This window comes from Epinephelus lanceolatus, chromosome 5 (assembly GCF_041903045.1).
Source record: "Epinephelus lanceolatus isolate andai-2023 chromosome 5, ASM4190304v1, whole genome shotgun sequence".
NCBI lineage: Eukaryota > Metazoa > Chordata > Actinopteri > Perciformes > Serranidae > Epinephelus > Epinephelus lanceolatus.
The window spans coordinates 44,761,917-44,779,112 of record NC_135738.1 but is presented as its reverse complement, the minus strand read 5'-3'; the positions used below and the strand labels follow the sequence as shown (position 1 = coordinate 44,779,112).

The following is a 17,196-nucleotide window of genomic DNA, read 5'->3' as shown; positions in this document are numbered from 1 at the left end:
TTTATTGTTGAGGTTGTAGTTTGCAGTGGTGTTGAACTGGATGGCATTGTATAAAGAGGTGTCTCTAATGTTTTGCCCATTTACAACCATGAGAAGGGAGAATATTAAAAACACATTTCAAAATAATGCAGTCGAGTACAACACTACTAACTATAATCTCAGTAATTAGCATAAAGTTGAATTAACACATTCAAAGTTTTAATAAAAACTGTAAAAATAAAATAGCCATGGAGCGTAGATGATGTTTTATGCCACTTATGTTTTTGTTGGCTCTCCCTGTGCAGCTGCTTCCCTCTCTGTATGAGGCAGGCAAGAAGTGTGCCTCAGATGGAGACTTGGTGAATGGCATCCTCACTGACACTGCAACTGTGCTGACGAATGAGTTCAACAGAAGCATACAGGTACACAGTTAAATAACTGTACACCTAATCACAAGGGCCAAATCACAGGGCAGCATACTGATAATCACCACAAACAGTATTTATTAAACATTTCCCAGCTAGTGAGTTTAAATTGCAAAAAAATGAAGAGAGCGTGTGCAGCAGGCTTAACTGGAATATTATTCATCAAAGTGTGCACAGAACACACACTTGATTTATGTGGAAGATAGATTAAGTGTGCACACAATAAAGCTTATATTGATTAAACAAGTGTACACACCCACATACAGGTATCTAAGTGTTTATTAATTGATGAAATTTGCCTAGTTTAGGCAATACTCTGTGGTTTCCAAAATAAGGACTCATGAAGCAGAATGCTAATAAATCATCAAAAATGCACTTCAATTATGTGCATGTATGTTATTCATATAAGATGTTCCATTAATCTTTGACAGACAAGCCTTTCAAGTACTTTTGGTACAGCAGGCAGAATGGATATGGGTCTATAATGGGTTAAAATGACTTGGTCATCAGCAGTGCTTGGTCTTAAGCATGCTCAAGCCCCAGTCTGTGTGTTCCAGGAGTTGGCTGAAGGCCTGATGAGGTGTGCAGAGGCAGCGTGTCCACGGGTGGTCCAGCGGTCAAGTGTGTGCGAGTGTCTGTCAGAGTGTGTGTCCAAAAGAAGCAGACAGACACACACATTCTTGAGAAACAGTCTGGTGGAGAACACAGGGCAGATCATCAGCAACAGACTGCGGTAATAACACAAATATAGAACAGTATCATTTCAGACTGTTTGATGAACTCCACAGATACTATATGATCTGACTGACTGTTGTGATTGATGAAAAGATGATGAAGAGGAAAGTATGTAGAAAGTGTGTAGATGAAATAATGGTCAGCACATTATATCAGTAGATTCCCTTAATAGTATAATAATTATTTACTGCAAATCTCTGCAAGAAGACCTTAATGGATCAATTAAGTGCCTGATTATTTACTGTCATGAAGGTTTTTCATGCACTGTAAACCAAAAACATTTAGAACTGAAAAGCTACAGATGGAATTTGTTTGCCTTCCCCTGTTCTGACCCAAAAGAAACCGTGCTGGAAATGTTTTGCCAACATTTGGACATTTAAACAAAACCCAGGTATAAAAAAGTTAGCCCTGTGCTATTTGTTGACAAACAATCTGCACTGCATCTTTGAAGGCATGTCCACATAGGTTCAGTTAATTCTTGGATGTGTCATTGACTAATTTGCTATCCAACAAGAAACAACTAACCTAAGCTAAGCTAAGCTAAGCTAAACACATTGTGGATGAGGCAGACAGACCGATGTGTGTCTAATATATTTTACTGCTCTAAATTATGCAGTAGATGCAGTAAATGTGTTCAAGTCCAGATAATATATGCTATATTAAAATCCAATCTTATATATTTGTATTACTGTAAATAGCCCATTGATTCATTACAAATATAGCCTTCAGTCTGCTGCAATCAAATGTGTGTATTTGTTCTTTGTTTCCACCCATCCAGTGAACTGAGACAAACACTGAGTGTCTCTCTGGCTGAAAGCATCTTAGAGCAGGTACAACAGGATCTGACCATGGCGCAGGACAAAATGGTAAATGTGACTCTATTGTATTTTGTATAAGTGTGTGGGGGTGTGTGAAGTGTTATGATGGTTACTCCGTACATGTAATATTCATTACAATAAGGACCAATTTTTGAGAAATGTCCTTGTTTACAGTTTTATGCACATTCAGATGGAAAGGTAGTTACACCTCTGTGTATCCAGTGCACAGATGAGTCCATGTTGTCTTTAAGCTAACTAAACACAAACACAGGAACTGCTGGCTGCATAAAAAGTGAAACAATACAAGCTTATTATAAATCCAAAGCTTTCTCTTAACGTTACACTGTAATGACCTTATTCCTGAGGGCGCTATTGTAGAAATGATTATGGGTACAATTTCTGGTGAGACAGTGGAAGTAGCAGTAAGCTAGTTAGTCCCATTGGCTGCTTACGGTTAGTCTCAGTGGCTAATCTTGATGGCTAACTGCCAACAGTGGTTCTTTTTGAAAGTAATTTGCCTTGAATTTGGCAAATACTGTTTTGTTCTTAACAGATATTTAACTGATGTTAAATTAGCATGTTCTAAAATGTCCATTAGGAGCAATGGTACCTGTTGTGCTGTTCACGTTGTGTTACGTTGCTATTGTAATGTTTTCCTTTACTTACTGTGTAGGATTGCCTTATAAAAGAAAACGTATGCACTGCTCTGAAAATCAATGTCCCAGAGATTCGACTGAGTGAGAGTGACTTCCCAACTGATGACGTAAGAGACACACACACCCACCTACCTGTCCATTCATCTGTTATTTACTCATTCATTGATGTGTTGGATTCCCATATTTTGTTCTTCCTCTTGCTTTATCTCTCTCCATCACCAGTACAGTCCAGCATTTTGGAGAAACAGTTTCCACTCCAAGAGCCTGAGGCCTGCCCCTTCTATTAAGAGTAAGTATGAAAAAATGTGTTGTGATATGGTGATGGTCTTAGAAAACAGTTGCCTATTAACACATCCAACAGACTGTGTGTTTGTGTCCAGCAGAATCTAATAGTCTATCTCTTTTAGCTCTGTTTTTGATCTCAACCAAGTCCTGAGACAAATATATGACTCTTTAGCTGCTAAATGCTTCACTATGCTCACCAGCTAGTCCCTGACTGTGTCTGTCTGCTGTTTGATGCTTAGCAGGTAGTGTGCAGTGAGTTAAACAGAGCTCTTGCATGCTGCTGCTGGAGACCAGGTTGGTGACAGTGGTGAGACTAAACCAAACAGTAAAGTTGTGGGCTGTAACCACCAGTTACTTCACTTTCTGTTGTTACTCTAACTGTAATGTTATTATTAATAATAATTAATAATTGCAAGCTAGAAGCTGAGTTTAGTTTGGAGGTGTCTATGAATACTGAATGCATCCCTTTGTTATAATTCAGAAGCAGAAATGAGGAAATTTGACAGCACAAACTATTAATTTGACAATATTTATTGGTAATTTAGGAGGAAGAATTTGTAATTCAAGAGTACAAATTAAATAATTTGGCAGTGTTAATGTGAGAGTACATCAGGTAATTTGACAGTAATAATTAATAACTGGTAACAACAGTTTGTTCTGCCCCCATCATCATTCTTCTTCTTCTGATTCTTCTGATAATAATAATTATTATTGTTATTATTATCATTATTAATATTTTATTAAAGAGCAGAAGGTTAACATCATAAATTATGAGTTTAATTGTACAAATTAAGTAATTGAGAGGGCTGATTAATAATTTGATAACATGAATGAGGACTGTGCACAACTTTTTTTTTCCCATGACCTCCATGCCAAAATGTTGGAACTAATGTGCAACACAATGACAATTTTGCAACTAATTTACAAATTGACTAATTAACTAATGACTAATTAACTCATTTGTGAGTCACTCTGTGTTACCTTGACTTTGTGAGGAAAACTTCGATGGAAAACAGTGGGCATTGATCTATTGATTGACTGGGGACAATCTTTAACAGCAAAACTATATCAAAACATTGATTTACAAACTGTCACACAACTTGTGCATTATCATTGCGCATTATACATTAGAATAAAACACTGGCAAAAACAATACAATGGATTGTGGGTGTTTTGATATAGTTTTGCTGTTGTTAAAGGTGGTCCCCAGTGGTGTAATGGAATGTATACGCAGACAAAATTACTGCATGGTATTAAATCACAAGATCAAATCATGAGTGAACAAATAGGCCTAACATTTTGTCTTCATTTATTCATGCAATCTTGATGGCTATTTTAATCATATCTTGGTTAAATTGTGTGTTGAACTGAAATAGTGTAAAAAGTAAATGGTTGTCAACTCTCAGTTTTCCAGTCACACCCAATATATGTAATTCCAATTCTGTTTAGGGACAACTGTATGTAGAAATATTTAAATAATATGATACCTGTGTCTTCACTGCAGCTTTAAAACTGAGCCAAATACAGCAGGTTTTATTTGCTAAAATTGAGTCTGCCTCACTTCTCACTCTAAGCACTGCCTGTCATACCTGCTGCTTCTTTACTTTTTTTGTCAGACATTTGACCATCACCTCTTTGCTCCTTTCATTTTCCTGTTTTCTCTGTACGTTGACTTTTCCTTTGGTGGTCCCTGGTTGTTGCTGAGAAATTCTGACTTCACTAGTCAGGCTGCAGTCCACCTCACATGTTTACATTAAATGCACTTGTGATGTCAGATGGACATATACATATACATACATACATATAAATATTATTGTCAGTGATTTAAGTCAGTAAGTAAATTGTTGTACTCGAGCAAATTTATAGATCAACCATAGACCTGTTCATGCCCCTCCCCCGTTGGCCTTGGATCGAGGTCACTTGTATCCTTTAACCCCCCTGTCGGCAGGCCTATGGTGAAGTGTTCCTATTACAGTAGAGGGGTTAAAATGTTAAAGGTGTCCAGAGGGTGGCGCTAAAAGAAAAGTCCTAAAGTCCTAAAAAGTCCTTAAATCGAAACCACAGAGGACCATGAGCTTATCTACTTAGAATGAAATAGCACCCTCAGTTTTAAATAAAACTAGCACACATATTCAATAATAATTACATAACTCTATTGGCGGTATGTAATAGCTTGAAAGATTTTATTAGTTTGTTTTTTGTTTTTTTTCATAGACACATACTTGAGAAATAATAATCAGGATTCAATTCATCACTGATGATATTATATTGTCAACAACATATTGAAATCTGTTCAGCTTACCACAGAGATCCATTATGACATCGGAACTCAGGTAGAAAACTAAACCTCCTATCATGCATTTTATCTCTTGTCCTGTTGTGTTCTTCATGTGTGCTGTGCCATGCAGAACCATTCTGTGTCAGACAGACACACACACAGCACTGTTTGGCTAATTGGAGCATGGCCTGTTTACTTTCACACCAGTGACTTTCACCATGGGAGAGATGAGATGGGGAGAAGATGGAGGAGGGGATGATGAGGGAAGAGGAAGAAATGTGGGGGGATCCGGGGCACTCCGGCTCACAACCCCCCACTCCCTACTCCTTTTGTTTGATTGGAGGATAGCTTTTAGAGAATAACAAAACGAAAGAAAACATAAAAGAATAAGTCACTCGCCATACTTTGTGTTTCTATATAGTATTGTTTCATAAGAAGAATTAGGTCAATATTTCTTAAGTACATGTATAAAGAATCTAAATTTAAACATTCTATTCTAAAAATGTATTCATCAATTTGCATTTCAAAGGCCTCTTAGTGTTAAGACCAGCTAGGGACCCTGTAACTGAAAGATTAATAACAATGTAGGTTTAACCCTACCATATTTTACCTTGTTTTGTGTGACAGGCTGATAACTGTGTTCCTGTGTGCAGTATGTGTGACTGCAGCATCCATCTGCTGCTCTGCTTCCTCTCTGTTTCTTCTCTGCATGTCTATGCTTACCTGATTATTTCTTTCTTTCTCTCTGCCCCCTTTCATACCCCCCTCCTTCCTTGCTTAGTCTCTCCTCATCTCTCTTACCCCTCTATCCAATTCTCTAAACGCCCCCCCCCCCCCTCTTTTTTCCCAATTACTTGTCTCTCCATTCCCCTGTGTCTTTCCTGTATAGCTCTGACTGCCCTAGATATCCATACATACAGTACATTTCAGCAGAAAGCATGCTTACTGCGTGGGCTGGATTCCCCATATTTCCCTGCCTCCCTCTCTTCCTCCCTCCATCCTTCTCTCTGTCATTATCTCTCCTTGTGCTTCTCCTCATATCAGTCACACTGCTTCACTCTCAGGTCTCCTGGATGCAGACTGGGAGCAGCAGGCCAGGGATGGAGGAGCAGAGAGAGAGGGGGGAGGAGGCACTGGAGAGAAAGGAGGAAGAGGAAGGTGTGGCCTCCCTCAGTTGCCGACAGCAACCCCCTTGTCAGTCAGGTTTTCAAGCCCCTCCCCTTCCCCGTCCCCCTCCCCCCCAGGACTGAGGGGGAGGAGGCGGAGGGAGGGGGAGGTGGCAGCAGTGGATGCTGCAGCAGCAATACCAGGAGCGAGAGGAGCATCGTTCATTCCTCCTCCCAGTCTCCCCCTCCTTTCCTCCATCTCCGCTCGAGCTCCAGAGGAGGAGGCTGCCGGCCGCGGAGGCTCACCCAGACGACAGGCTCCCTTCCCCGGCTGCGGCCCCAGCCTAGGCCCCCTCCCCGGCTCTGGATCCCCCGCTTCTCCCATGGAGCCTCTACCCACCCAGGGACAGACTCTAAGGCATTACACCGCCTCCCGACCACGGCCGCGACGCACACATACACAGCCCCCCTCCTCCAGGCCTCAGGTAAGAACACACATACATACCCATAAACACAAACCAATGACTTTACACACACACAAACACACAACATGAGTGAGCTTGTAGAAATTACACAGCATTTGCATTTATACAGACACACAGTAATACATAGAAAATATGCTTTACACAGGCATATATGCTCAGATAGAGAGCAGGATGAAAGGAGAGATGGATGAAGGATAGAGGGAAGGGTAGATGAAGTAGGAAGCTAATTGTGCGACTACAGAGGGATCCCAGAGGAGAAACGATGGAAATGGAGGAAATTGAAACAACACGATAGAAAAAAGCGAGTACAGAATGTAAAGTATAGAGAGGAGGAGAGGGGAGGAATGGAGGGATGCAGGGTGTACTGCTCATATGATTGGAATCCTTGGGTTAATGCAGCAAAACACACATTACATCTGTCTATCTATCTATCTATCTATCTATCTATCTATCTATCTATCTATCTATCTATCCTCTCCCTCTTTCCTTTGCTGTCTTGCTTTCATTTTTATGATGCTGTAGTAATAATGGTAGCCATCTTTATCTATGCATTCTCTTGCTCCATGTAGTCGTGCTCAGCTGTGTGTGTGTGTGTGTGTGTGTGTGTGTGTGTGTGTGTGTGTGTGCGTGCGTGCGTGCGTGTGTGCGTGCGTGCGTGCATACGTGCGTGTGTGAGAATAGGCACATGCATTTTGGGAGTGGTGTTCCCTGGGTTGTTCCCAGTGCCGATTTCTCTCTCTCTCTCTCTCTCTCTCTCTGTGTCTCTCTCTCTGTCTCTCTCTCTCTCTCTCTCTCTCTCCTGGGAATGCTTTCACTAACTCAATTATTCATGTTTTCACATTAATGGGGGTCTCTTACTCTGTGCTGTCACTGTGTAAATGGAAAAGGAGTATTTCTCTTCGTCTGTGGTGACCTTGTGTGTATGTAAATTGTATATGTGATCTCTCTTTTAGTAACTTAGGTGTCAATGTAAGGTGCTGTTGTTTTTCACAAACACAATCACATGCTGCTTTTGCTTCTATAAGAGCCATTATACAGCAGATGATGTAGCCTGCAGTCTGGTTTAGATCGGTCATCCCTGTCAGTGAATGATGAGCAAGTGTGGGCCCTCAGTGATTCAATTTTATTCACGTATCACGACAGAAATACAAGTCATTACTGACGTTGGCTGCCAGCATGATACACCTGGTTATTGTAAAAATGACTTGAAGTGGCTGCAACATGATGGAAGCTTTTTTCGACAGTAGATTAAAAGACAAGAGAAGAGTAGCCTAAATGATTTATTCAGCTAGCATGTCTGGCTACAGGAGCAACTGAGCTGATGTTACAGAGTGAGGACACTAAGTATCTGGTGGTCCAAATACAGGCAGCATCAACAAAGATACTGTTGGAACCTGGTTGGTACACAAGAAAACACAAGATTAGCACTGTAACCATGGCGCAATCTTATGTGGTAATACAGTGTACAAATAGATGAGAGAGTGGCAGCAGAATATTGTGGCACAGATGTCCTCCTGAACATCACCATAAAAAACCACAGGTGGATAACAGCTATGAAAAGGAAGAACTGGACACCGGGGTTCCGACTATCATATTTGCGGTACACATTCAATTTCAGGTAAGTAACATCAGCTAACAAATGAACCAGTCTTCTCTAAAGTGAAAATTGTCTTTATCAGTCAGTGTTGTTACATTTCTTTTTGCACTATTGTCACACCAAAGACTTATCAGTTGCGTGCCTCATGTCTCTGCATTCTTTGCATTTTGCATTTTATCTTTATTTTTTTTCTGTTATTTAAATTTGTAGTTCTCTCCGGACTTCTCAAATCTCAAATTTTCAAAAAATTAAAAAAAACTTTTTAAAGAAGATTATCACTTTTATGAAGGTTATGAATCATTTGTTAGCTGACGTTACTTAATCTGATACAAAATGTGTACCACGATCGTCCGATCCTGATGTGCAGTTCTTCCTTTTCACAGCTGTCATTTACCTGTGTTTCTTGGTGTAACGTTACCAGCCATGTTCAGATAGTAACATCGCTGGCACCCTGCCTATGTAATGCCCACAAGCAACTACGTGAAGTTTCCTTAGAGTGTGGATTGATCACTGTTTTACTACTACACCAGTTGCCCCAATAGAGGAATGAGTCCTAAAACCTCCAAATGACTTTGCATTTCAAAGCGTAGGGTTCCCTCATTTCAAGTCAATGGGTTTTTTGAATGGGTTTTTGGTTATGAGCCTGGAATAAGGTCTGTGGTTAACACAAGCTTGAGGGATTTTCACATTTTGTTCTGCAAAATAAAACAAATGCAAATTATGTGTCAAAAACAGCAGTTGCTAACAAGTGGCTAAATGAGACTTTACAGCCTTGTCATGGTGGTAACATTACGTCATGTGACCGTAGTGTAGTTCCTTTATAGCCTAACATTAGCTTTTTAATTCTGTTGATTGCATTCAGACTTCAGTAATCCTTTTTGAAGAATATCTTGCTGAGTAAACATGTGGGTATCATTAACGTTTGTTTGCCACAGATAATTTTCTGCAATAATCCAAAATCCACTGGAAAAGTCCCATAGGCTTTTTGACGAGGGAACCAGGGCAAAGCTAACTTCTGTGTCCGCCTACAAAAAGCATCATCCCTGGGTACATTTGGCATTGACTTTAATGGAAAGTAACATCTGCTAATTACCTGCCAACTTCATTTTTTGCTTCATGAGAGGAGAGCCTCGCATTAGCCTGTTAGCATGCTGGCGTGATTCAAGAGGATGATGTTGTAAAATTAAAAGTATTGCCATAATGATTTTACCTCCATCAAATATTATATCATAATGAGGCTATGCCTTTTACAGAACATCTGCTCATCTATTTGAAGCCTAGTCTACACATACATGGGTATTTTTAAAAGCAGCGCTTTAAAACTAAATTTACGTCCAGAAGAGCGTTTTGGCACCATTTCAGGAAAAATTCCCGTCCTAATATGCCTGAAGCATATCACATTAAAAAATGACTTTACATGCGCATCCCGTTATAAACGAGGACACTAATGATGAAGCAGAGAAATGTGATTGCTGCTCACAGATAATGCATTTGTCATTGAAACATTTATAACAGCATACGTGTTTGTCTCACTTTTTCCATCATTGCAGTTCAATGTCAGTTTGTGTCTTACATATAAGTTTTCCAGCATCAGTTCTGTCAATGTGCAGACTCCAAATCTGTTGTTGTCACATAGTAGGCACCTGTAGCAGCAGCATATCCACGTTTTATTGCTGTGTGTGTGTGTGTGTGTGTGTGTGTGTGTGTGTGTGTGCACGCGCGTGTGTGTGTGCCGTAATTAATTGCAGGTGCATGCGATTACCAATTTAATGTATTGCGCACTGGGATTGGTTTATGTAGCCTATATGAGCTCACGGGTAGCTGCACATATGTGCAACATTGTGACAGAATGGCTGAGAAAGAAAGGCGCAAGAGAGGAGCAACCTTCACGTTCAGGAAGAACTGGAGGTGATGCTGGACGAGGTGGGGCGCAACAGGAGTGTCTTGTTCGGATGCTTTAGCAATGCCAATTCTAACAAGGCAAAGGCTGCTGCATGGGTCAACATTGCCCAAAAAATGGCTCCCTCCAGCTATGGTCCACCCAGACAATGGACAGTGGTCCGGAAGAAGTAGCAAGACTCTGCCAGTTTGGCCAAAAGAGAAGGGGCGGCAGTTTGCCGAGAGGATGCCAAAACCGGTAGTGGACCCAGGACTGCTCCCACCCTCACCCCGGAGGAGGAAAAGGTCCTGTCAATCATTGGCCACACAGCCTCCCAAGGCATCACGGGGGGCATTGATGTCTGTGGTGGAGAGGGACCATTCACCCCCCAGTCCCCAGCTGTGGGGCGATTCACTCCGCAGTTCTCTGGCAAGGGACCAACTCCACCGGCGCGCCCCGACCCCGCCTTGCCACCCCGAAGTTCCTTGTGCTCTGGCTCTCCCCCTGTTCCACATGATCCCTACTTGAGAGGCGTCCGCACAGCCACACGTACAAGAGGTGGGATGTCGAGGACTGCGTCACCTTTGGTTCAGTTGATTGAGCGCAACGATATGCTGTAATGCAGCCATAATCTCGTCTACAATGAAGCAAGCAGAAGTGACGCGCTTGATCGCCTCTATAGCTGGTGCCGCCCACTTGATTACTTTCCAGCCGGCCTTATTAGACTTTGATCAATTGTCAAGTATCTGTCAGATATTCAGTATATAGTGGTAGGGTACAGCCAGTAGCCTCATCAGAAAAAACACATCCTCAGTTAGTTAGCTCCATTAGATAAATGAATGAATAAATGAATAAATAAATAAATAAACCTACATATTCATAATATTCAATATTCATTATTATTTTTCATGAAGTTAATTTTAAACTAATGATGTAATTTGCACAAGGAGTCTAGATGTGAATTATACTGCAACTGTCCATTTAAAAAGCATAATTTTGGCCTAATAAAGCTAAAACTGTGACAGGATGAACAGAGTGCATCACTAAGGGACAGCTTACGAGTGGTTCAGACCGCCCTTCTTAAGATATACCTTTCAGAAGATATATTTAACTAGGGAGACTCTTGGAAACAGCCCGTAAGGTCAAGGGAGACCTTGAGATACAACTTTGGATGCACATAGCGCTACGGAGGGCCCAGATCATTTTACTGTTAAAAATACTGAAATACAGTTAAAAATAGTAAAAATAATGTCACTGGACTATTGATCATGAGCTGCAGAAAATCAGATGAAATCAGATGTATTTAAAACAAGGCAGTAGTGGTTTGCAGACCAGGTAGACTTACAACAAGCTATCAAATCATACCTGCATTCGATCTTTTTTTGCACAACGGATCTGAACCCCGGTCCATCCCACTCCTTGCCAGATTAGCAAACTTTCTGTTGCTGCCGATTCTGGAGCCAGTGTTCCCCCAGCAAGCTGTCAATTCAATGTCTTCCTGGTTAGCACAAGCTAACACAGCAGCAGAAACTCACACCGACCCAAAATGGCTCATCACTGTCATTACTCGTTATAACCTTTAGGTAACATTAGCTGTGTGATGCTAACAGTTAGCCCTGTCACTGTGTATGTGCACCCTTGCCGACTCTCACAGCTATCTCTGCTGTGGAGCTCACACTCCCGCCGCAGACAACCCATACAGTCTGTTGTGTGGTTAAATCGAGTGCAGTGTAGCCTGTTGGACGGAGTTGGCAGTCTAGCATGCTGAGATGCCACTCAAAGCTTAACAGTATGGCTATACTACACATAACTCCATTCACGTATTTGTTGGCACTGGTATCATTTTAAGGGTATCAAACCGAGTTTCCGCCTCTGTGAATCACCCGACTTAATCAGGGATCTTCCTCATGACTCCTGCTCATGTGCTTTTAGTTAGTTAGGTGTGGCACTGGTATTGGTATAGGTATCGTAATGCACTTTTAGCGCAACGATACCTAGTCCTAGTAACTACCATTTCTCAAAAACTACAACAAAACACAAAGTCAGTTGGATGTTTCAGTGATAAATGACACATAGGCACTTATACTATATCAAATAAGAAAAAAAAAGGGCGTCTGTTTCATTCACACACCAACATACACCCAAAGAAGACTGATGTTTCGTTAGTGGTGTTGAAACACTGCATGTGTAGAAAACTAATTATATTGGGAAAAATATAAAAAGGCGACTCAGCATAATGAACTGACTCTGTTAGCAAGAGGGTATTTTTTTAGCAGAAGTCTTTTCCTCAGGCTTGTACCATAGCAGAACCTTTTGTGCTGCTAAAAGCAACCCTTTTACAGGGGTTCTCTACAGCATCATGCTCAAATGGTTTTACATAAAAGATTTATGTTTCCATGAAGAACCCTGTTGCACACTGACACAATTTCAAGACCACAGTGAGGGTCTTGAAAGTGTCTTTGTATTTCTACAAAACAGGGACTTTATCGAGTTATTACTGTTTTGTTGAATGTAAAAGCCAATCCTGAAAAATAACACAAGTTTATCTCATATTGATAGCATAAATATGCTTACAATCTAGATCTCATGCAGTACTGACTGGGCCAGGAGTCTGTAGCATTGTAGAAAAGGATGTAAAGAGACAGCATTGGCGGCAGGATCCCGTTCATTCCTGTAAAAGTTGCTCAGTGGTTCATGAAGCCAAAAAATCTCTATTTCCACGGTATGAAATTACTTGGATAATCAGCACTGCTTCCACATCAATGAGTCTATAGAGCAAGCGCACTTGAGAGCACCTCAGAGTTGTCAACTTCCACCAGCCAAGCAGCTGATTTCTGGTTTATTGCTCTGCTAACTTGAAAGTATGTAATTTTGTGGCTTTCTAGACATTTAAAATGTTATCACAGTGAGTGAATTAAATCTTGGGATTCTGAGAATGAAAAAAGGTATCCACTGATTTATAGGCATCTCTTTCCCAATGTAAGTCTATGGGAAAAAGTCTTTTTAGGCCAGTGGCATTATGTGACGGACGCTGGAAATTGCAGTACCACTGTTTGGCCATTACGAAAATTGGCTTCAAAGCCCAGCGCACCTCCTGGGGGCCTGCTTGTAGCCAAAAGGACAGGGGTTGATTCCTGGTCCTTCCTGTTTGGAAATTTCCCCCATACCCATGGTCCACTGGGATTCCTTTCATTGTCAGGTGAACTAAAGACAAACTGTATGAATCAGAAGACTGTCTCTGTTATCACTGTGACGGACTGGAGGTCAGTCATTAGTGTCTCCCTGCATTGTATCCATTAACACTTGGAGGGACTCTGTCAACCTGAAGAAAACAAATTGTTTAGGGATTTTTTTTTTTTTTTAAAAAAAGTGACATTACTTCAGGCAAGACTTGGAAGTCATTTGCTCATCCATATGCACACCAGTAATAACAGAGTCAGGTCATTTTTAGATTAAAGTGATTATTTTATTAGTATTTTAAAAGAATGAGCAGGCAGGCTAGCAATATTCAGAATGAGGACGTAGGCAGGCAGCAGGTAACAGATGGCTAGAACATAGGCAACATGGAAGGTTCTGGCAAATGCATGAGGAAACCCTCCCACTGTACTGTATATTAAGGAACTATAAGCACATGAGGAAGGTCCTTGATTACAAAGTAAGTCAGGTGATTAGCAGAGGTGGCAATCTCAGTGAGGCTATCTAGTGGACAGGTGTGGTACAACCAGGTGAGAAAAATTACATATACCACACAAAGGAGGACAGAGAACCTCTGACGCAAGGGTGGCAGAAATGGCACTGATGTTGTCTTCATGTCTTCATATGTTTATCAACTCATTAGTCCTGCATCTGGACCTCCAGTAAGATCCAAGTAAATCATGAAAAATAAGGTCAATAGTGACAACTGATTTTCATAACAAGGTGGTCAGTTGTATCAACCTCCTCTTCCACTGTTTCATGCATCACTTATTTCTCCAGCCCATCAGCTGCCTGGTGAAGCTTTATTTCCACCTGCTCTAGTGTGCCCATTCAGGCCTGTGGTGTGTACAGTGTGCTGCTGCCCTGGCTTGTCTGTCTGTGCACCCATGGGAGGAATTGTGTTTGCTCCCCTGCTGTTCAGTCAGCATGCCTGCTGGGTAAGCAGAGAGCAGCTTAATGCAGAGCCATAGACATAACTGCATCAACATTTGTTGATACAGTAAAAACTGTAAAAACCCGAGACAGGATGTCAAATGTCGATGGACACAGTTTAAATTAAACAGACCAGGTTATGACCAGCTATGTGCAGTAGCTGTAGATGACATGTTATTATCAGCCTGTTGTAAGAAGGGCTATCCATATCCACAACATGGGTGTGTGGGTGTGCAGAATGGTCTGTGGAGAAAGCTCTGTTGCCCCTTGGTAACAAGTGTATGTATTTATGTGTGTGTATGTGTGTGTTGGGGTGTGTGTGTGTGTGTGTGTGTGTGTGTGTGAGTGAAAGAGAGAGAAAGAATGAGAGAGAGAGAGAGAGAGAGAGAGAGAGAGAGAGAGAGAGAGTCTGTATGCCAACAATTGTGTGGCAGAGAGTCATGTTGGCATGTAGCACATAGAGACAGGTGGCCGTAAAGGAGGTGGCAGAGAGTGAAAGAGAGGCGCATTATTTTCCCTGGATGGTAGAGAGAGATGGAAAGAGCTTAAAGAAGACAAATACTGCATTCAAGAACAGGAAAATGTCCTATTGTTATGACTTTGGAGATCTCATGTATTATCCCAAGCATTCATTCTGGCACCTGATTTTGATTAAGCTTTAGTATTTTAATGAAAAATAAAAGAAGTTTTTGTCAAATATAAGCCCTTTGATTATTGTTAGTTTTAGTCAACAAAACTAGTTTTCATCTTCGAAATTTTAGCCTTGCTGCACATTTTTTTAGTTTGAAGAATTTTAAGGCTACAGTCAATCAATCAATTTCAATCAATTTTATTTATAAAGCCCAATATCACAAATCACAATTTGCCTCACAGGGCTTTACAGTATACGACATCCCTCTGTCCTTATGACCCTCACAGCGGATAAGGAAAAACAGCTGTTGCCGTCTTTGATTTGTACAGTTTTAATTTATATTTGGGGCTTTTTATGCTTTTATTAGAGACTCTGATAGTAGAGGAACAAGTAAAAGGGTAAAGAAATGCGAATGACATACAGTAATGCTCTGCAGGTGGACTTGAACCAGAGACATTGTGGGTTTTTACTAGCACCTTAAAGGGATAGGTCAGATTTTTTTTTTAAGTGGGGTTGTATGCAGTACTTATCCATTGTCATTACATACAGTAGATGTCAGTCGGCATGTCCCCAGTTTGGAGAAGCAGGGTGGAGTCCAACACACAAGCTAAGCAATGTACTGCCATTGACAGGGTCAGCAAGAAAACATATTTTAACCACTAAAAACAGTTACCACAGTTACAGCTGTAAGCAGAAATGGCTTACCTACGTGTTCTCAAATGCAAAGCAGCGTGATCATTGAAAAGCTGGATTCACTTACCTGCTCACTAAAATTCCATTTTGGGGGAGAACACTTTGGTTGTCACATTCATTAGAACTCACTCCCTATAGGGCACTGTTAAAATAATGATGCAGAAATTTTCAGCATTGCGGTCAGAGGTTACCTACAGGGTCATTTCAGGACACTTTAAAGACATTTGACAATGAGAGGACTTCATGGCAAAATGTAAATATCCAGCTTTTCAGTGTTTCTCTTCAAGGCTTTAACACAATGGCCTCTAGTTTCCCGGCGCGGCGCAGGGTGGCAAGCAGCGCAACCCGAGTTTTGGTAGTTTGGCAGACCGAGGTGCGCTGAGATGGGTGTGGCGGCGCAGCAGGGGGAGGTGTCGACAGATCCAGCTTGGCGCAGTGACAGTTTCGTGCTTCGCCGAAGGTGCGCTAAAAGCGCGCCAGCTGAAACCAGGTCTACTGTCAACACAGGCAGAGCACAGCCGGTGTAAGTGGAAGTTTGGCTGACCAGCAGACAGTGCGCACACGTCACCAAAACCTCACAGGCAGGTTTCCAGAATATCAGGCACATTAACGATGCAATAAATACCCACAAAAACCACTATTCAATGCAACTATCTGCAATCAGCACATAAATGTATCTCTATATCGACTGTCCCGTCACATCTGATGTCAGATCAAAGGGGATTGGCACCGTTTGGCACGTTTGGCACGCGTAATGGAAACCCAAACTGATTTGATTAACACAGCCTGCAAACTAATGAGTTCACATCCCTCTCAGCCAACCACAAACAGCCACAGCATCAGATAGGGAGTATATATTCAGCATCTGTCATCTTAGAAAAGTTAAAAGAAAAGAAACAGAGTGAGACTGCGAGAGAGAAAGAGAGCGCGCGCGCACGAGAGAAACGCAACATTGATTTACAATTGTGGTGACCTCCTCCCAGGCTACCTTTGCATCATCAGCCCGTGGAGGTCTGCTCGCAGTTCCGTATATTCGGACACTGCGAGCTTGGACCTCCCGGACCAATCAGTTTCCTCCTGGGAGGAGTTTGGCCGTCTGACGCTCCTGCTCTCTTCTGCCATGGCGAATTGAGTAAACTCTCATTACACATTCGCGCGGCGCATTTAAGGGCGAGGAGAGGGGCTCATTTGATTGGTGGGATGTGAATCGGCTGTGTAAAACCCACTCCACGCCTTCTCTCCTCCCTCTTTCCGACTTGCGCAGGTAGGAGGGACGGAGGTGGGAAAGAGGAGTAGCTGCGCCAGGCGCACGGTGTGCCAAACTTGCAAAATCCGCCTGGCCACACCCAGTTGGCGAAGCGCAGGTTTGCTGCGCCTCCGCCTTGCCCGGTCTGCGAAACTAGAGCCCATTGGGTTTATAATAAAACAATTTTTACCTTTAAAAAGAATGAAGGGAGAGCTCTAGTTTAGATTTTTTTCTTAGCTAGTCTAAAACATGTCA

General features: G+C 41.7%; 1 protein-coding gene across 5 annotated transcripts in view; it reads left to right on the top strand.

The window, feature by feature from the left end:
* carmil2 (capping protein regulator and myosin 1 linker 2) overlaps positions 1-17,196 on the top strand; it is a 96,590-nt gene that overhangs the window by 37,976 nt on the left and 41,418 nt on the right. For all 5 annotated transcript variants that reach the window (XM_078168267.1, XM_078168269.1, XM_078168268.1 and 2 more), the window contains exons 26-31: positions 285-401; positions 962-1,137; positions 1,918-2,005; positions 2,631-2,720; positions 2,836-2,902; positions 6,241-6,767. In XM_078168267.1, the coding sequence (XP_078024393.1) occupies positions 285-401; positions 962-1,137; positions 1,918-2,005; positions 2,631-2,720; positions 2,836-2,902; positions 6,241-6,767 (1,065 nt within the window). The remainder of the gene's footprint in view (positions 1-284; positions 402-961; positions 1,138-1,917; positions 2,006-2,630; positions 2,721-2,835; positions 2,903-6,240; positions 6,768-17,196) is intronic.